We start from the raw sequence: 22566 nt of genomic DNA on the forward strand, positions 1-22566 counted from the left end.
CGTGCTCTGAACTGTGCTAGGCCTGGATTACAGGAGGCTCGCCTGGAGGAATGACGTAACACACCAGAGAGGAGAGTAATGTCTTTATTATACATGGTGTGGGTCAGGGGGTCAGGAGTGTGACACATTTATATCTGTAGTTCAGCGTTAGACTTGGGGAGAAAAGGCTGAGGGAGAAGGGTTTAGTCATGTAACCCTGCATGGGTCCTTCCGGTTCTGTTTAGGACCGGTTACAAAATCTACAAGCTCACACCGTGTCGCAATGTGATGTGTTGTGAGCTTGCAGATCTGCTATTTTAGAAATAAGTTTAGTATAAGTTGTGACTTCTGGGTTTCCAGAACTCAGGGTTAGTAGTACCGCCTTCTGAGCAGAGCTCAAATGACGTTCTGAGAACCTAATCTGAAAACCGAGCCGTGGAGTAATGAAAGGGAACACGTCCAGAACCTGTGAAATGCATGTCACGGCACGCGGTACACTTCCTGTACTAGAAAGGAGCCATTTGTTAGTCCTTGCCGTGCTCACACAATGCCCTTCCCTGTCTCCCTTTATCCTTCTGAGGGATTACTTATAATTACAGAATAAGGTTAGGTGTGGCCCCTTACTCTGACTACAGTAATGCATGGGCTCTATGCACACAGGCCATTTTGGAAAGAAATTGGGCCCCTTCCCTTACCGATGATACTAATGAAGGCTCTGTTCCATTCTGGTCAAACAGAGTCAGGGTGCTGCTATTGTGCATGTTGGCTCACTGGAAACACTCTGCCACAGCTGTGGGTCTCAAAGTGTCCTTATGGGTTCCAAATGGCCCCGTAAGGGATGTGTAACGCTGAGAATCAAATGGACCCTTACGAGTCCATTTGGTTCCATTTACACACTCTCAGAGTTATTAGGGTCCTTGAAATTCAAAACTTTGAGAACCACTGTACACTAAATTTAGTTTTTAGTTTTCGTCAGGGAAGAAAGTTAGTCAACGAACATTCTTCGTCATAGTTTAACACACATTTACTGTGTAGCATTTGTGACTCACTGATATCGAGTAGGTTACGTACAGTGAGTACAGTATGTTTTTTGTCTGAACAGCATGATCCAGAGTGTAACTCTAGTGAAAGTCTACAAATGGACCCATGTGGGTCAATTTGGAATACTCCCCCTTTACCCTTGTGGCGTTCCCAGTGTGGTGTTCCCAGTGGGCGCGGGCAGCCTTTCAACCAGCGCCTTGTTCTCTAGTCATTAGAGCGAGCAGGTGCTGCAGGATTATATCGTACTAGGCTGTGTGTAATATCAGGGCCGCTGGGCCACTAAAAGTACGCTCTGACATTTCCATCAGTCTTCTTCTAGACTAGAGCCTGGCATTTCTGCACCTCAGTCTCCACCAGGACAGGAGGAGTGGAAAGGAGCAACTTGGACACTCAGGCATGAAGGAAGCATGAGTTCAAGTCCGTTGCTCTCCCCTTGTCCCCCATATATGGGGACTAGGTTGGTGGAGGGTGTGTAGAGCCCAGGATCACATTAGATGATTGACACAGGGGTGAAAAATGGGTTACAAAATCGTGGGATAAAATATATATATAAAAATAAAAAAAGTATCAATGCCTCAATGCAGAAACACTCTGTAAGAGTATTGGCAACATATTTACATCAAAATGTACTTAAAGTAGGCCTACCAAAAGTAAAAGTAGCCTACTCATTCAAGTTCAAAATCCTTTGAAAATAGCAGATCTATAAAGCTCACCATATGACACATTGTGAGCTTGTAGATCTGCTATTTTCAAATGGCTGAAATTTAGGCCTATATACTGTATGGCTGAAGTGGTTAATGTGTTTTGTAACAATTATCAAAATTATCGAAATCTACAACGTAACTTATAGCGCTTGAGTATGTGCTTCACAGTATGGTAAATGGACTGCATTTAATTACTGTATAACTTTGTCTAGCCTTTCCGACTCCTCAAATGTAATTTAACCATGAATCTTACACAAATCCACAGAGGGGTGCCCTAGGCATGCGCATTACTGAGGTGTGCCATTAACTGATTTGCTACTAATCCATGGAGCAGTTAATGGTACACCTCAGTAATGGCCGCGCCCAGGGCACCTCTCTGTGGATTCGTCTATAGCAGCCCCATATTCTGGGGAGAAATAGCAGATATAGCAGGAACTTTTTCTGGGCTAGAGGGAAAAAAGGCATAGACCCCTGGGGGACCCGCAGACAGACAGATATGGACAATGGCCGTTTTTAGGTTCTCTGGGCGACCGCCCCTCCGACCAAATTTCAACTTGGCACTGCACATCCCCGGGCCATAGCCCCGTGCCAAATGTGATGACCTCATCACATTTGAGATGATGGCTATGGCCGTTAGCCCAAGGAGTGTTTTTGTGCAAAACTAATGCTTGCAATGGATTCAGAATCATGAAAACCCCTTAGGTTTGACACGTCACATGCTACTTAAAGCATAATGAAAATGTACCCATCTTTCAACCCCTGCATTTACAATGATCCACTAATTATTTAATTTACAAATTTGAATATGTTATTTGGATGACACCAATTGGGATCATAAAAAAGCTTGAACGATTACTATTGCAATTTCTTTTGGGTCACACCCCTTTTTAGTTTAGATTGACTGGCCTAACACAGGCATGTCTGCATTTTATAAATTTGTATTTGAAACCATCTTGCAGTCACAGTGCTAGGAGATCATGGTCTCTCTACTCTTCTAGTTTTAAGATACTAATGGTGTTATAGGGCACCTACTTTTTCCACTAGTACTGCTTGAAGCATAATATTTCTCCTGGGCAAGTGTATGTTCTGTCTTGGAGGAGTGGTAGGAATTTGGTCTCCCATGTAGGATACCCTGGTTTGACTTCTGTGTAGGACATGAATGGATTGGATTTCAGCATTTAAGTTTAGTGTTTAATTATGAATTAACACTGAGGATTTTACTGTGCACAGCGAGTGGCTCAGTTAGCTACTATATATTATCTGCACACTTAAGAAGCATATTTTTGCTAAACCGACTGCTGTGAGGGAAATTGCAAAATGCTGAGACAGATGAAGCATCAGTGCAGCACCCTGATGAAAGCGTTGGGGAGACTATAAAATATGTCTAAGAATGATTAAGGCGATCTGAAGAGAAGTGGGAGGAATCTGTCTTTTTGATTAGTCTAATCTTAAAAACCACCACTTTATAACGGGTCCACTCAGAGTCCCATGGATACTTTATAATTCCAGGTCGTATTATAGTAACGAGTTGGTGCAAAAGCACCTGCCACGTCACCCATTGGCCATTTGGCTTTTCAACATTCCCGCTGGAAAGTACTGTTCTCACTCCCAACAACATTGTAGGTTGTCACATTTAAAACAAGGCAGACGGACCTTGCTAGAAGCACCCTGAGCCAGGTGATACGTACAGTATAGGGCCTAGTTAGTCCTACTCCTCCTCCCAGCCAACACTCCCCACTGACAGGTAGTTCACTCCTCAGGAAGGATGATATAGGGCCATGAGTGTCTATATTTTGGGGTCATATTTTGACAGGTGGAATTGTCTGTCACAATTTGACCCCCCTGTATTAGGATGTATTAGGATGTTGATATTCATTCATCAGCCAACACTCCCCACTGACAGGTAGTTACCCCCCCAGCAAGTGGCCATCTGCTGAAGTTGCATACCGAGCTCAGTGGTTTTCACCCCTTTTCATATCAAAGTCCATTATTTATTTGGTATTTGAGCCAGTGAGCCACAGACCACCATTCGATGAGATTTGGCCTCTCAGACACAAAACTTATATTTTGTTGTTATCGTTGGATAAGATTTTGTCCACAAGTCCATGCTGTATTGATGTTGGTAACAGGCAAACGTTGACCAAAAGAACAATTCTTCTACTTTTTCTAATTCTTCTTGTAAATTAAGTAACACAGACAATAATGTAACTCTTGAGACCGTACAATGAAACCATGTGGTTTCATTTTTCACTCTCAAGATCAATACAGTACATCCTTGTCAACATGTGAGTCACATGAGACAGGAGAGCCCTGTTGTTTCAATGTCTGAAGCAGGGGAGTCCCATCACATGATATGTGTCAAATCCTTATCACCACCAAGATCTAAGATGTGAAATGATCTTTAGACACGCAGGCAGACATCCTTTGTAAGCCTGCCAGCTAGTGTTCACGCCCTGGGATCCAAAACAAGAGAATTGGAAAAGTAAAGTGCACATCATTATGGGCCATTAGCAATAACACCAATACATTATCATCATCATAATTATCATCATCATTATCAATTATGGATAATGTATACATATCGCATAATACACCTCCACTCTCCAGATGACATCCCCATACAACATTTGACTGAAACAGGAGATGCGATTGGAAAGATATACCGGTACTCATTATACTGTATACTGTATATATGTCCGTCCGTCCGTCAAGTATCCTCCACAGTAGCACTGTCTTTCTGTTTGTCTGTCAGTCATGCACAGTCTTTAAGTGAACCACAGAGATTATTAGGTTTGAAAACATCAATAAGGCCAAATGAGGTGAACTGGTCAGTGATTAAAGAGAACTGACACATAGAATACAGAGATGGAGAGAGGAGGCTATTTATAATGTGTAGTGAGCCCTCTTCATAACTCTCTCCCTCTCAAAAATCGATCACATGGAAAAAAATACACTTTTCTTTGTGTTTGTGAGTGCACGTGTGTGCATACTGTCAGACTCACATCCTCCTATTGTCTTTCTTCAGCCTGACAGCCAACCTGCATTTTGTTTCACTTCATATGACATCATAACAAATTGTTCAAACGGGCGTGACATGGAGTTGAAGGCCTGGAGCCATAGGCAATTCTTTCTTCTCTCTGTTCTCTCAATTTGATTGAGTTTTATTGGAACGCCTGAATATTTTGAGCAGTCCTGAGGACAACCTTTTTTGGAGTCTAGGACCCGGCATATCTATGCGTTCTCTTGAATTTCAAAACAAATAAGTACTATTGCAGAGAGAACAAAACAACATATTTACTGTATGCACTAGCCTCCGAGAATGTTTCTCTGAAGAATTAAGATGGTAAATGTTGCATTTACATAGCCCTTTTATCCAAAGCGCTTTACATATAGATTGCATTCCACATTTTATTATTATTATTATTATTATTATTTTTGATTGTTGGTAGGGCATTCCACATGTTGGTGGCATAATAGTAGAATTAATGCATCCCGTTGTTTGTGGCGAATCTGGGGGGATGAAATGAGTGGAGTAGAGCTCTCTCTGGTGTTCCCCTGTGCGTCTTCCACTTTTTTGGGGAAGTACAGTAGTCTCCTTGAAAGCTCGTGTTCAACTCATTCAGACGGCTCAAAACATTGGTGACGTGAGCCAGGTGTGCCAACCGGGTGGATGTGCATGTATTGACAACAGAGTGGAAAGAGAACACAACGTGACAGGGAGACGTTGTATTGTCTCTCCACGGTGTTCAGATCTCGTCTCTCCTTTCTTATAGTTACTTTTTTGGATCCGGCACCCGTTGAAATTTGTGGCCGTGCGACGTGCATGCACCTCTTGACCATTGCAACAGCGCCACTTTCTCACCTGTTGGTACCCTAAACAGACAGACAGACATAGGGACACACAAAGCTTTCAAAGTGGCGCTGTTGAGCTTCACACTGCACAGGTGCATGATGGGAAGCTAGGTTTTTAGTGTAACACCAGTCTTTTTCAGCACAAATACAGGAGTTCAGTACAGTATAACAATTACAGTACTTTCTTAGCTTACGCATGTTTCATGATAAATGTTTTTATGTGATGTATTCCCATGCTTTTTTGTTCTTGCTTAATGTAAATCGCTCTGGATTAAGAGCGTCTGCTAAATGCCTAAATTGTAAATTGTAGTATAGTTCCACTGCTCACTTTTTTTCCTAATAGCACCTAGCAATCTGCCTACTGACCAATCAATTATCTTAGATTCATAGAAAACTGTGGATGTATCTTGTGTTCATAGACCAGCAAAACTCTTCCGACAATTACCTGAATTATATGAGAGGCAATCTGGAAACTCATCGACCATAAAAGGGGGGGAGAACCTTTGAATTTGGCACCCCGACACGGGTGCCAAATTCAAAAGATCTCCACTTTTTTTGGTTGATGTTCACTCTCCTTCAGCCCTCCTCTTCCGGTGGTGCTACTATGTTTGCATTCCTAATAATAACTCTACACGTTGTAAATGGGAGATACTGACATATTCAGCTGCGGAGCGCTGAGTCTGTCTTGAGAGACCGAAGTATGACGTCAATATCGCTAAAGGGCACTAAGTCCACGGGTTCGTGTACTTTTTTATTGTCCAAATATATAACAGGCCGATCTGAATTGTCGTCGTGGCACAGACAACTAATGTTGCTCTTATGTGTACTCGTACACAAGATAACGATGAAATTAAGCTTGAATCTCGAGTGCTTTAATTTCTCATTCACTTGACAAGTGACGCTAATCTGGCCATCCTAATGAATTAGAATGATGTGCTGTTGAACTGCTATAACTGAACCGTAGGCTATCTGCAGCACAGGTGTAGCTAACAAACACCTAGCTAACAAATGCCAAACAATACCCTGAAGCTATGTGAGCTCTTTTCAACACTTTACTAGGCCTGTAGAATGGCCTCTCCTGCCTTTTTTCTCCTCCAGCGTATACTCTCATTCCCCTTTGATGCTTTTTCACTGTTTACAATTTAGAAGGTATAGGCACTTAAGCATTTTAGAAAGAACGACTTAAAAAAGTGCATGATCACCGTAAACAGCACGAATAGTCAACAGACTACAAAGTACCTACAGTAGGAGGCATCAAACCTAGCATCTGTCTAATCTAAATAATACCTACAGTAGGAGGCATCAAACCTAGCATCTGTCTAATCTACAGTAGGAGGCATCAAACCTAGCATCTGTCTAATCTAAATAATACCTACAGTAGGAGGCATCAAACCTAGCATCTGTCTAATCTACAGTAGGAGGCATCAAACCTAGCATCTGTCTAATCTACAGTAGGAGGCCTCAAACCTAGCATCTGTCTAATCTACAGTAGGAGGCATCAAACCTAGCATCTGTCTAATCTACAGTAGGAGGCATCAAACCTAGCATCTGTCTAATCTACAGTAGGAGGCCTCAAACCTAGCATCTGTCTAATCTACAGTAGGAGGCATCAAACCTAGCATCTGTCTAATCTACAGTAGGAGGCATCAAACCTAGTATCTGTCTAATCTACAGTAGGAGGCATCAAACCTAGCATCTGTCTAATCTACAGTAGGAGGCCTCAAACCTAGCATCTGTCTAATCTACAGTAGGAGGCATCAAACCTAGCATCTGTCTAATCTACAGTAGGAGGCATCAAACCTAGCATCTGTCTAATCTACAGTAGGAGGCCTCAAACCTAGCATCTGTCTAATCTACAGTAGGAGGCATCAAACCTAGCATCTGTCTAATCTACAGTAGGAGGCATCAAACCTAGTATCTGTCTAATCTACAGTAGGAGGCCTCAAACCTAGCATCTGTCTAATCTACAGTAGGAGGCCTCAAACCTAGCATCTGTCTAATCTACAGTAGGAGGCATCAAACCTAGCATCTGTCTAATCTACAGTAGGAGGCATCAAACCTAGCATCTGTCTAATCTACAGTAGGAGGCATCAAACCTAGCATCTGTCTAATCTACAGTAGGAGGCATCAAACCTAGCATCTGTCTAATCTACAGTAGGAGGCATCAAACCTAGCATCTGTCTAATCTACAGTAGGAGGCATCAAACCTAGCATCTGTCTAATCTACAGTAGGAGGCATCAAACCTAGCATCTGTCTAATCTACAGTAGGAGGCATCAAACCTAGCATCTGTCTAATCTACAGTAGGAGGCATCAAACCTAGCATCTGTCTAATCTACAGTAGGAGGCATCAAACCTAGCATCTGTCTAATCTACAGTAGGAGGCATCAAACCTAGCATCTGTCTAATCTAAATAAAGTACCTACAGTAGGAGGCATCAAACCTAGCATCCGTCTAATCTAAATAACATACTGTGAACAAACAAACTACTCCCTTTGCTCTCCATCTACTGTGAGTACCGTACTGTACATCTGAAAAAGTAAACTGCATACGTCATTTTAACTCCAACTCCTTATTCTGGGCAAACCATTGGTGAAATGGTACCCCACCTAGGGTATTGGTAATTTGGTATTGATGACACGGAGGAGAGAACACGCCCCCCAGTGTCCGAAGTGGGAATCGAAGCCTAGGACCTAAAAAAAAGAAAAATCTATTAATTAGAGGGGGAAAAAAACTTTTAAGAAGTAGACAAAATGTGACGTGTTGACGGCTTGTAGATTGGCTATTTTCGAAACTTCTCTTTTGGGTCACGAGCTAAAAAAAATTGGGAACCGCTGCTAGACGCCTGGGGGACTCAGTTTGTCACTTCTCACCCAGGTTAGAAAGGATTCGCAAGAAATAAAGTGCTATCTGCAGCATTTCACACAGCCAAACAACCGTATGAAACTGTAGCAGGAGCCAGCCCTTATCTGTCTCGATTCTCTGCATCACTGCATTATCACTTCATTCCAGCATGACCCAGCTACTCTTATTTCATCACAGTTAGTGAAGCATATATTTACATTTCACTGTAGCAAAGCCAGACTAATATTTGTACTCTGGGTGGCAATTCTGCATTGACTTTATGTCTCAGTATCGGCTAGACTATAGACGTAATGTTACACCACATAACCCTATCCAACCTGTACTTTATTGGTAAGAACGTCTCATGGCCTTCTTTGACCCTCCAGTGTAGAAGCTGAAGATAGATAATGGCAGTCATGTTGGTCAGCAAATGAGTGACTGTCGTGTCGGCGTTCTGGGCATGCAGGACCTATGGCTCCAATGTACTGTATGTTTTGAGTCAATTGTCTGTTTTCTTCTTTTAATTGAATCAAACATTTATTTACCCCCCCCCCTCTCTCATTCCAGGATGGTGGAGTATTCATTAGACCTTCAGAATATCAACTTATCAGCAATCAGGACAGTCCGCGTCCTGCGACCTCTGAAAGCCATCAACAGAGTACCCAGTGAGTAGATCCTGTATGTGTGTGTGTGTGTGTGTGTGTGTGTGTGTGTGTGTGTGTGTGTGTGTGTGTGTGTGTGTGTGTGTGTGTGTGTGTGTGTGTGTGTGTGTGTGTGTGTGTGTGCGTGTGCGTGTGCGTGTGCGTGTGCATGCATCTGACTGTGCGGCGGTGGTTCAGGGGTAGAGTGGCCGGATGGTAACCGCAAGGTTGCCAGTTCGAACCCACGGGCTCCCCCAGAGTTAGTGTCGAAGTGTCCTTGGGCAAAATACCCCTAATTGCTCTTGATGTGCTGGTTGGTGCCTTGCATGGTTTCCAACACCATTGGTGTATGTGTGTGTGTGAATGGGTAATGCACAACCTATGTAAATTAACACTGAGATGAAAATGGTATCAAATGGGGGTCCGTTGTCAAGTTAATATCAAGCTGGTTGTCCTTGTCCTTGACATTGTAACTGTAATTGTGCAAACCTCTACATGATGACAGAAAGCACAAACAGGTCAGATATCTTTGGTGAACAAGGCACAAACATATTGAATCTGTCTGGTACATCACTCTCTCACCGAGAGAGGCTTTTGAATCCTTTTGCAAAACAGTACAAGCACAGATGGGAAAATACATAAAAGCCCTGCATATTATGATTAATTCAGTGGGGACGGATACCATTTTAGTGACCTCAGACAGCACGTTCCACCATGTTTTACAGAAGTAAGAGCATATTTAGTCTGCACTGATTCACCAGAGTAACGGTGGAGATAAAAGAGCACAGATGAATGAGCCTATAAGATGACGGGGCAGGCCAGTCAATATGGCCGTACAGGAGCTGCTGTATATAACAGATTTAATAACAAAACAAAACATTATAGCTGCTAAGAAATGGTTATTGTGTGTGTATGTGTGCGTGTGCGTGTGCGTGTGTGCGCGTGTGTGTGTGTGTGTGTGTGTGTGTGTGTGTGTGTGTGTGTGTGTGTGTGTGTGTGTGTGCGCGTGCGCGTGTGCGTGTGCGTCTGTCCACTTTTGTTTTGGCAATGTAAACGTATGTTTTCCCATGCCAATAGTAAGATTCACACTGGGAGACTGCTGCTTTGTGATTTTTGACAGTGACACAAATTACATTTGGACATTTGATTTGGCTTCCTGCTTGGTAGAGTTTAAAATACATCCCAACAACCTCAACAAAACCTGGAAACGGTGTTTCTTCCACTGTGTTTTTGATTCATGATATTCAGTCAGACTCTCTCTTCGAGATGAAAACCATTTATTGCACTTTAATATTGCATTGTAATTGACGGTGCGTGTATGCTCCCATGATGCCCCAGAGCAAATCTGTGCCAGCAACATCAACATCAACTTCAAATTCTCTTTACTTGTCACATCCCAAGTTTACATGGGTAAATGAGTGGATTGAATTACATTTTGTACTGTCAAAATAATAATAACACTTTGGGGGGAAGACAAAGCAATATAAAATATAATAGTATGAAACACAAAGTATAGTACATCAGTCTCAGTGGCCTTGTTTAGTGTCTGCCTGGAGATTGGGAGGCCTGGCACTCAGCATCAAGGGTGAAGGACTGCAGGGTTGGTCTCTGCAACATACTAGTGTCATTTCCAGGAGGCGTACTTGCACATCAAGCTGCTTCACGCTACAGAAACAGGAGATAAGCTCCTATGGGCCATATGGCTCGGAAACCATTCCTTCCCAAGGCTACTTACTTACCTCTGTCTCTTTTTTTCATGTCTCTGCAAGTAAGAGACATCCCATAGCATCAGCTATCAAATATGTATGAGTTGTGCTGGAATGGAGAATATTCACGTCATATACTATAGCGATAGTGCCAGTGTAACGGGAGCTTATATTATGATTGACATGGTGACTGGGCTCAGTGCCTGTTCAGCAGCCTGACAGCCTTGCTGATGTGGAAACTGTCCCTTAAACTCGCCTCACACTACTGGAGTTTATCAGGTTCATTTTTACACTATTAGAGTTATACAACCTCCAAGGAATAAGGATGATGTGTACACTTTGCTCTCACCCACAGGGCGATGGGGTAGAATCATTTAAAATGCCTGTGATTCTGAGACAAAGATAGAGAGAGCTGGAGTGTACCGTTTGTACAGTATATATCACACACAAGTGTGTCTACAAAGCACAGTTTGCAAGTACATTTTAAAATAATTGTGCATTACACAATTTCTGCATGGTGGCCCTGTGTGTGTGGGTGGTTGGCGTTTTGCCGTGCTTGTGTGTTTTTCCCATAAGACAACAACTGTGTCTATGATTGGATTTTTTTTTAAGCTAAAAGTAGATCCGTTACAGTAGCGCGTTACTTTGTAACACTTTTGTCCATTATATGCTGGTGATTGGAGAACATTTCTACAGACAGAGAGAGAAAGCTGTGAGAGATGTTGAGCATGTATACGGGATACAGTGTCTGCTTATGTGACCGTATGTGTTTGAGCGTGAGACTGGCTTGATTGCTCCATCCCCGTGCCCCCCCCCCCCCAACTCTCTCTCTCTCTCTCTCTCTCTCTCTCTCTCTCTCTCTCTCTCTCTCTCATATATACACTGTACGGTACCTCAGAATCACAGGCATTTTAAATGATTCTACCCCATCTCCCTGTGGGTGAGAGCAAAGGTTACACATCATCCTTGGAGGTTGATGGAACTCTAATAGTGTAAATGAACCTCTGACGGTGTGTGTATCCCATCACATAATGAACTGAACCCTGTTCAATCTCATACATTTCTAATTGATTGAATGTGTAACGCCTGGGATTCAAAACGTTCCCGTCGGGAAGAGACACTGAAGACACCTTAACCATAAGATATTAGATATTAGATATTAGGAGGAGGTTTGGCGAGGGCCCCTCTCGCCAAACCTCCTCCTAATAGCTAATATCTTCCCCGCTAGGTCGGGGAAGATATTAGCTTTCTTCAGCCAGAGGCTCTGAGACGCTTTGCTACAAATGCATCCTACAGACGCGTTAAATCTTCTCTCCTTAATTGCCATAATTTGCCTTTTAGGTGAAGATAATGACGCTGTAAACCTAACCTATCAATATTTAAAACAGCCTGTGCACTAGTACTAGTAGTAGAGCTCATTAAATATAGATGTTAATTGAATTATATGGTATAAAGTAGTTTGGTGTGCAGGTTTGTGTGTGTGTGAGTTCGGAATTGATCACTTGGTGATACACTGTGTGTGTGTGTGTGTGTGTGTGTGTGTGTGTGTGTGTGTGTGTGTGTGTGTGTGTGTGTGTGTGTGTGTGTGTGTGTGTGTGTGTGTGTGTGTGTGTGTGTGTGTGTGTGTGTGTGTGTGTGTGTGTGTGTGTGTGTGTGTGTGTGTGCGCGCGCGCGAGCGAGACTGTTCCTTTCATCTTGTGTTTGTTGGCTTATTTCTTTCTTTCTTTCTTCCATCCCCATGGGACTCGTCTCCTTCCTCCCTCTCTCCTCTTCCTCCTCCATACCATCCATCTCTCCGTCTGTCCACCCAATTAGTCCTAATGGGAGTGTGGTGTTCTAATGACGAAGCCCCCCCTCCACCCTAACCCAGGGGGAACAAGCACATTTAGACTGCAGCCTCCGGCCGCCACCCGAGACAATCAGCAACACAACCGCTCTGCATCACACGACGACACAGCAAACACATTAGCTACAAGCAGATAGAGAGACACACGGGCAGATAATCTTTAATAACCAGGCTGTAGCCTGCAACAAAACGGTTGGACAAAGGATTTAATTCGTCCACCGCAATGTGCATAGACTCGCTGGTCTTATTAGTCAAATTTACACACATTTCTTTGCATCTAATATTACGGTATGTCCTCATTAAGACTGCTCTAAAAGTGTGAACATTAAATTTCTTTGTATTTTGCCACGTCTGTCTGTCTGTCTCTCTCTCTCCTCTCTATCTCTCTCTCTCTCTCTCTCTCTCTCTCTCTCTCTCTCTCTCTCTCTCTCTCTCCCCCTGTCAGTCATCCTCTCAGCAGTGTCCATACTGTAATGTTGTAGTAATTGTGAAGCATTAACCTCCTGCTGAAATGTCTTTATGCTTTAAACCCATGCAGTGTGCCACCTACAAACACACAAGCCACACGCAACTACACACAGAGACAAACGCACGCACGCACGCACGCACGCACGCATGCACGCACGCACGCACGCACGCACGCACGCACGCACACACACACACACACACACACACACACACACACACACACACACACACACACACACACACACACACACACACACACACACACACACACACACACACACACACACACACACACACACACACACACACACACACACACACACACACACTCCCAGGTGTCCCAGTGCGTGGTTCTTTCTTTGATCTCGTCAGTCGGTCTCTCTCTATCTCTATCAGTGTGCTACCTACAAACACACAAGCCACACGCAACTACACACAGAGACAAATGCACACACGCACGCACGCACGCACACACACACACACACACACACACACACACACACACACACACACACACACTCCCAGGTGTCCCAGTGCGTGGTTCTTTCTTTGATCTCGTCAGTCGGTCTCTCTCTCTCTCTATCTCTATCTCTATCTCGCCCAATCATGTGTCATTATCTTCCACTAATCACATCCCAGTATGTCATCACCGTGGGACGGGCCTTCCCACGGGGGATGAGGTCATTATCCTCCGACAAGGGGACACTTTTGCCTTCCTGTAATCAGATTCCATCCAATCTCGCTGGAGACCCCTGTATATACTATATACTATACAGCTTTATGTTCATGAGACTGGAGACCCCTGTATATACTATACAGCATTATGTTCATGAGACTGGAGACCCCTGTGTCCTGATATATACTACAGCATCATGTTCATGAGACTGGAGACCCCTGTATATACTATACAGCATTATGTTCATGAGACTGGAGACCCCTGTGTCCTGATATATACTACAGCATCATGTTCATGAGACTGGAGACCCCTGTATATACTATACAGCATTATGTTCATGAGACTGGAGACCCCTGTGTCCTGATATATATACAGCATCATGTTCATGAGACTGGAGACCCCTGTGTCCTGATATATACTACAGCATTATGTTCATGAGACTGGAGACCCCTGTGTCCTGATATATACTACAGCATTATGTTCATGAGACTGGAGACCCCTGTGTCCTGATATATACTACAGCATCATGTTCATGAGACTGGAGACCCCTGTGTCCTGATATATACTACAGCATCATGTTCATGAGACTGGAGACCCCTGTGTCCTGATATATACTACAGCATTATGTTCATGAGACTGGAGACCCCTGTGTCCTGATATATACTACAGCATTATGTTCATGAGACTGGAGACCCCTGTGTCCTGATATATACTACAGCATCATGTTCATGAGACTGGAGACCCCTGTGCCTGACTACTACAGCATCATGTTCATGAGACTGGAGACCCCTGTGTCCTGATATATATACAGCTTTATGTTCATGAGACTGGAGACCCCTGTGTCCTGATATATACTACAGCATCATGTTCATGAGACTGGAGACCCCTGTGTCCTGATATATACTACAGCATTATGTTCATGAGATTGGAGACCCCTGTGTCCTGACTATATACTACAGCATCATGTTCATGAGACTGGAGACCCCTGTGCCTGACTACTACAGCATCATGTTCATGAGACTGGAGACCCCTGTGTCCTGATATATACTACAGCATCATGTTCATGAGACTGGAGACCCCTGTGTCCTGATATATACTACAGCATTATGTTCATGAGACTGGAGACCCCTGAGTCCTGATATATACTACAGCTTTATGTTCATGAGACTGGAGACCCCTGTGTCCTGACTATATACTAGTACAGCATTATGTTCATGAGATTGGAGACCCCTGTGTCCTGACTATATACTAGTACAGCATTATGTTCATGAGACTGGAGACCCCTGTGTCCTGACTATATACTAGTACAGCATTATGTTCATGAGACTGGAGACCCCTGTGTCCTGACTATATACTAGTACAGCATTATGTTCATGAGATTGGAGACCCCTGTGTCCTGACTATATACTAGTACAGCATTATGTTCATGAGATTGGAAACCCCTGTGTCCTGACTATATACTAGTACAGCATTATGTTCATGAGATTGGAGACCCCTGTGTCCTGACTATATGCTACAGCATTATGCTTATGAGAATGGCAGCCGTGCGTGCCTGCTTGCGTGCGTGAGTGCGTTTGTGTATTTCACTCATTCTGCGTGGTTCTGGTGAGGTTAAACACTGTTCAAGCTCTATAAAGTCATTTTGGGCATGTGAAATGTATACTGTAGATCTTAAAAGTTGCAATTCGCAAATGTCACATCCTACACGGGATTTGAACCCACAAGCGCCAACATTTATACTGTTGCACTATTTATGCCTTGCATGCTCCTATCTGACCACAATATCTGCATTTCTATCTGACCACAATATCTGCATTTCTATCTGACCACAAGATCTGCATTTCTCAACAGAACAGCTGGTAGACCAACTGTAATGCCCTCGATTTTGACCCCCGTCGACAAAAGCTGACATCTTATCCAAATATCCACTATAGCCTAAATGGGGAATTCCCTCTGGGTCAGGGGAGACATTAATGCTTTTAGTCATCAGACAGATTTGCTACACAATTAAAACCACCACAGTCGTGTTGCATTTCATTAACATTCTATATACCACGCACACAGACAGGTCAGACTAATGTTTTATTCACTAAGTGAAGCGGAATATACCTCAATGTGGTAGTGCTGTATTTACTGTGCACTGTATGCCAGCGTTCACCTTGGAAGATCTCACAAAGAATACACACTCTATCCCCCTCTGTTTATCCTCTCACTCCTCCATCACTGTCTTCATTTCTTTCCCCTCTCTCTCTCCTTCCTGCTGCCCACCTGTTTCCCTTCTTGGTGTTATTCCTCCTGATCTGTGTGCGATGCTGTGGTAGCAGTATACAGTATATATGGACTCCTTCTTCTGCTTCATGTTTACCTTTCTAAGGCTGCTCAGCTTCACTCACTCTCAACACAGGGTTGCGGTGGTATTTATTTATTGATTGTGGTGGAAATTAACAATGTATCTGAGGGCAGACACAGCTGTCACTGTCATCTCATATCATACAATATGGCGACGTGTGTGTGTGTGTGTGTGTGTGTGTGTGTGTGCGTGCGTGCGTGAGTGCATGCTTGCGTGCGTGCGTGCTTGCGAAAGAAAGAAAAAGAGAGCCCACAAAAATTCTAGCAAAAATGTTTTTATTTTAAACTAAATTGTCCAGCTTTGAGGGTTTGTGTGAACACAAACATTGCTTTGCTACCACCACCTGACTAGTTTTGAGTGTTTGTGTAAAACAACTAGAGTGTAAACACAAACATTGAATGCCATTGACAATGAATGGCCAGCGTCCAAACATTTTGTGTCCAAATTGTGGACGCAAAATATGATTGGCTGGAATGAGATGATGTATGATGTATGATGTATGATGCGCCCGTCACTTCACACGGGTGTGATGTGGTGCAGTGTAGATACCAGAATGATACCATGATGTAGTGCAGTGTAGATACCAGAATGATACCATGATGTGGTGCAGTGTAGATACCAGAATGATACCATGATGTGGTGCAGTGTAGATACCAGAATGATACCATGATGTGGTGCAGTGTAGATACCAGAATGATACCATGATGTGGTGCAGTGTAGATACCAGAATGATACCATGATGTGGTGCAGTGTAGATACCAGAATGATACCATGATGTGGTGCAGTGTAGATACCAGAATGATACCATGATGTGGTGCAGTGTAGATACCAGAAGGCAAACACAAACCAAGGTGTCTGAGAGACAGATTATAACACCTATAGGAAATCACCAGGTACCAGATGTTCCCAATCTAGTCAACGAGCCTCCCTGCTCTGCTTACAAGGTACCCGTTCACAGACAAGCAAGGCAGGCAGAGCAGGGGCATCAATGTACACCACCAAACACAACGCCCTTGATCTATCATACACCCCAATGCATTGGAGGGCCCAAACCAGAGCAAAAGATTCCATATCTCTATCACCTAAATTAGAAGAAACGTACTGGTGGGCTTCTGTCTACAACTGCACCTACACCCACCTGACTGGCGTCTACTGGAGGTGAATGGTTGGTCCAGACGAGAAGGGAGACAGGAGCAGAACACAACAATGATTGTCCTACTATTGTTGCTATTCTTTATCGTTTTGCTGCTACAATGTTGACTTTACTCATGTATAAAAGGTTACAATTAAAATATGTAATCTTGCATTTAATGTAGTCAGAGGCTTGACCATCAGACGGTCGCTCAATTTAAACGTTTTAGCCTTATTGGACAGATCTGTCCCATCCCTGTTCAATGACAATCCCCCCAAAAAAATCACAGGAAATAGCCATTAGCAAGCATCTTTTGTTTCCGCCACAGGCAGAACAGCTCATCACAGATTTACAAGTGTAAGTAAAACTGTGGATGAAATTATTTGTCGTAGCTCAGTCATCGTAAGAGGTGGAGAAAGAAACCGGAAAAACAGCTCAGATATCAACATGGGCTGTGTGAAATACATACGGTGCATTCATGATATAAGTTCCATAGTTAAAAATAGCAGGGAATGAGGCAGGCAGACGGATGGACGGACGGACGGATGCACGCAAGCACACACACACACACACACACACACACACACACACACACACACACACAGACGCACACACACAGACGGAGTGCAAAACATACTCTCTCCACATGCCTTCGGCCTGGTGGAGACAACAAGGTATTTTAAGGAGGCTCATTCTGCAGTTCTTTGACTGAGTCCCTCTGCGACACCAGTCAATGGAAAATCCCACAGATGGTTCCGAGTTTGAATCTGGCTCTGGCTTCAGGTTAACACGGCTCATGGCATGCTTGACACGCAGGCTCGCGTCTCATCCGCCTCCCCTGAGAGGGGAGGTGGGGGCGGAGCGGCGGGGGGTGGAGGCATGTTGGCCCAGACAAGACAGCCAGCCATCCATTACTAGTTACGGCTACTGATCCATAGCCCGAGCAGGACACGCATCCCATAGACTGGAGGGATGATTGCTCTGCGCAACAGTGACATGTTGTTTGTCGGCCGATTAGACAAATATCCGGGGATTGAGGTGGTTGGCCCGCTGCCAGCAGGCACAAGAAATATGACACTGGTCGGACCAGTAGTATAGAAAACTATAGCTGCACGCACGCACGCATGCACGCACACTATACGCACACTATACACGTATATGCGTGCACAGACAGACAAATGAATGGGGAGATAATGACGATGTGCTACCTCCCGACCGGATGCCAGTTTGACTCTCCTGTGTTAACTGTGTGTGTGTGTGTGTGCTTCCAGGCATGCATATCCTGGTGCAGTGGTTTGCTGGTGCAGTGGTTTTGGACCTGCATCTGAAAATAATGGTGCCATGACATCGCAAAATTTTCAAAATATATATATTTTTTTAAATAGATCTACAAGCTCACAACGTGTAGCAATGCTATACGTGGTAAATAGATTTTCATATAGTCTGTTTATTGGGTTAGAGTGATTAGACTGTTTTTGTGATTCTGAAGCTATATTAACTCGTGTGTGTGTGTGTGTGTGTGTGTGTGTGTGTGTGTGTGTGTGTGTGTGTGTGTGTGTGTGTGTGTGTGTGTGTGTGTGTGTGTGTGTGTGTGTGTGTGTGTGTGTGTGTGTGTGTGTGTGTGTGTGTGCAGGCATGCGCATCCTGGTCAACCTGCTCCTGGACACTCTGCCCATGCTGGGCAACGTGCTGCTGCTCTGCTTCTTCGTCTTCTTCATCTTCGGCATCATCGGCGTGCAGCTGTGGGCGGGGCTACTGAGGAACCGCTGCTATCCCAAGGAGAACTTTACCCTGTGAGTAGTAGAGGTCTCTCTCTCTCTCTCTCTCTCTCTCTCTCTCTCACACACACACACGTGCACGTGTATATTTTGAATGAACACACACACACACACACACACACACACACACACACACACACACACACACACACACACACACACAGACAGACAGACAGACAGACAGAGTGAGAGAACATGCAACCCGGCCATCTGTATGTTCACCCACATCCATCTCATCTGATTAATCAACATATAGATCTACAAAAGATAGGAGTAAATAATCTCTGTCTCTATATGTATATGTCTTTTATGTAAGGGATGATGTATGGCTGAGTGGTCATTGTTTATAGATTAACCACAGACATGACAGCGGAGGTGGTTAATCAGCCTGAAGGTGATTTATATATTAACGACCAGTCAGGGGCACCTGCTGGCCAAGGGGTCCATTTTTGAGAGCAATGTTTTGCTGTAAACGACACTGTGTGTGTGTTTCGGTGTGTTTACATGGCTGTCATGTTGAAAACAGCAGTAAAGGTTTGATTAGGCACATAGGAGTGGTCATTATCCAGAAATAACAGACCGATGAATTTGGCGATTGACCAATCAGAATCAAGCATTCAACCAAGCCATGTAATAAAATCAATGAATGTCTGAAGGCTCCAGCAGCACCATTCCATAATTCATGAATTCAGCTTCATAGCTGCATGTGTGTTTGCACACATTTGCATAATGCGTGTGTGTGTGTGTGTGTGTGTGTGTGTGTGTGTGTGTGTGTGTGTGTGCGTGTGTGCGTGTGTGCGTGCGCGCGTCCGTTCGTTTACGTATCCACGTGAGTGAGTGTGTACTATAGGGATCTGTATGCATGCATATCGGACCCATTAAACAGCATTCTGGTTGTGTATTAAACTAAAGGGCCATGATATAGCAGCCTCCCTTTGACATTTTTTTGCTGATGTCAGCCCAGGATAATGGCTCACCTGTGGGTGTCCTATAGTGTATAGTGCGTGCGTGCGTGATTTGCATTCAAGTTCTTAACTGTCTTCTACACGTGTGTCCAGTTACGTGTGTGTGTGTTAGAGGTGTGTTGTGCTGACATCAGCGCGTTCTAATGACAGTAATAGGCAGATTAAAGGGGACATGTGTCCTCCAGACAGTGATGTCCTCTGTCCCCTCCGTCCGTCCTCTGCGGGACGTTGAGCGTTGACATGTATTGAATGCTCTGCTATTTATTCACAGCAGTCAGTGGAGACATCTGATCGCTGACTGTGTATAGGTCAAGGTTGTTGGCAATAATATTCAAAATTAAATCCAAAAATGCAGAATGTCCCATTTCAAGTTTTCAAATGTAGAAAAATAATTTGAAAATAGTCGATCTACAAGCTCGCAATGCGTCGCACCGCGACTATAGTGGTTAATGTATGTTTTGTAATCACAATAATCAAAACCTACAAAGTAACTAGTAACTAAAGTTTTCAAATAAATGTAATGGAGTAAAAGTACAATGTTTGGATCCGAGGTGTATTGGGAAGTAGAAATACTCAAAATTGTACTTAGTTGCTTTCCACCACTGGTGGAGGCAGGTCAGGGGATTTTAGTATAATCTGATCGACAGGAGATTATACTAAGATCCCCTGACCGAGACATCATACTGTGTGTGGTCTCTGTCTGATAGCTGACTGGATATCAAGCTGTTGGCTTGATATCAGATTCAGTTTGCATAGCTACAGGTTTTTTTCGGGCTGTATAAAGCTGTGTTAGTGTTGCAATCACAAGGAGCTCAAATTTTAACACATGCAGGTTAGCTTGTTATTTTAAGAGGAAAACACCTTCCACTTAAACACATGCAGTATTAGCATATCCCTAAGGTTAGCATGACTTGCTTAATTTGAAATGTAAGGCCCATGTGAGTTATTGCACTTGAAGTTGATGTTATTCTAATTGAAGGGTTAGCGCTAGCCTCTTCAAGGTCGAGCTGGAGAGGCTGGAGTGTCACAATCCAGTAAAGCACAAGGGTGCTCCATCTTACACCTCACTTCATTATTCTTGTGATCTCTCTGCTTTTCACTGCCTGTCTTCCTCATTATTTTCTGCCCCAACCCTCCAATTATCTTGAAAGTTGAAACATTATCTCGTTTCATCTCTCAATCCCATAACAACCACCCGACTCCCCGAACTTTTATTTCACCACTCGGGCTATTATATATTTGTTTATTTGTGTTTTTATTAACGGCTACACAGCAGAAGCCTCAGTGTTTGTTTAATGGGTCCATCTTTCCACAATTCTTATGGGTTGGCTGTTGTGGGTTACCTAAGCAAATGTTTTCTGCCAATAGACGCCATTAACAGACGACGTCACACTGATTTAAGCACCAGCAATGCGCGCGCAGGCCGGCAGCACAAGAACACCACCTCTCATAAGATGCAATAGAAAAGTTCTAACTGCACTCACGTGTAAAGAAAATGCTCCATCAAACTTTAAGATGCTGTCTTTCTGTGGAGGAAGAATGATTAGGATTTTTATTGTGATCTCTCACTCTTGAAATATATAATCTATTGGTTTCTGTTGTGTGTGAACAATAATAACAATTCAAAACCACACCTGCACGCGCACCTGCAGACCATCAAGTATAATTTATGCTTCGTCCCGTGATGGTGTCGCGCACGCAGACCACTACGCTCACAACAGTTGCATCCACGACACGATGTGAGCTTGTATATCAGCTGTTCTCTGTGCACAATACTGTTGCGCTTTGAAATATAAATGTCTCCTAGGGTGTATCTCACTAGCCAACACACAAGAGGACGTTGAATGAACTGAAACCAGCGCTCCCCAAAACAACAGGTTTGGAGATCTGTTGGGATTTGATTACATGAAACAGACACCCGTGCGCCCAGTCCCAATGTTTGTAAACTAATAATTGGTCTATTAATCCCTCCCCACACCTATACTCCTCCTCCCACCCAACACTATCATGCTCTCCATCCAACTTGCCTCCCCGAACATGGGCCAATTGTGTTTGTATAGACGCTCCACAAAGCAGAGCCCCCGTGAGCACTCATGTGAGCCATTTGAGCAGCCATCTGCTGGGTAAATGCCCCCAGGTCCAGTAAAACCCTTTAACCTTTAACACTGAGTATTTTACTGCGTACTGAACAGCTCCCCTAGTATCTGCTACAGTAATTGTGGTTTAAGAGTCTTGCTCAATGGCGCGCCCCACATGAGGACAGGGTGTCTCACCCTTTTCCTCCCTTCAGAGTTGGAATGCCTAATTCAGTGTCCTAGTTCTTTCCCGCCGCTCTAAATAAACAAACACTGGCTGGTCCTCTCTAGCTGTAGTGGCGTAGTAAGATATACCAAGTTTATTACAAAATACAATGCTCAATCACGCTGGTTCGCCTGATATCCGGGCCAGGATAACAGCTACATGGCTATAGCTAACAACATCACTAAGCAACATAATCACAACACAAAACAACATGAACATGGATAATGCCACATATACAGTATATCACACTGTCCCTGAACATCTACAATGGCATCAAACTCATC

The 22566-nt window shown here is 43.8% G+C and overlaps 1 protein-coding gene across 1 annotated transcript in view; it reads left to right on the plus strand.

Annotated features, from left to right (window-relative positions):
• Positions 1 to 22566, plus strand: part of LOC308323308 (voltage-dependent T-type calcium channel subunit alpha-1I-like) — a gene marked incomplete at its 3' end in the record, with an annotated part of 202182 nt that overhangs the window by 74493 nt on the left and 105123 nt on the right. The window contains exons 4-5 of the mRNA XM_080775029.1: positions 8987 to 9084; positions 18872 to 19031. Of these exons, the coding sequence (XP_080631155.1) occupies positions 8987 to 9084; positions 18872 to 19031 (258 nt within the window). The remainder of the gene's footprint in view (positions 1 to 8986; positions 9085 to 18871; positions 19032 to 22566) is intronic.

Source organism: Protomyctophum bolini (assembly GCF_963924005.1).
Source record: "Protomyctophum bolini genome assembly, chromosome: 11".
Classification (NCBI taxonomy): Eukaryota; Metazoa; Chordata; class Actinopteri; order Myctophiformes; family Myctophidae; genus Protomyctophum; species Protomyctophum bolini.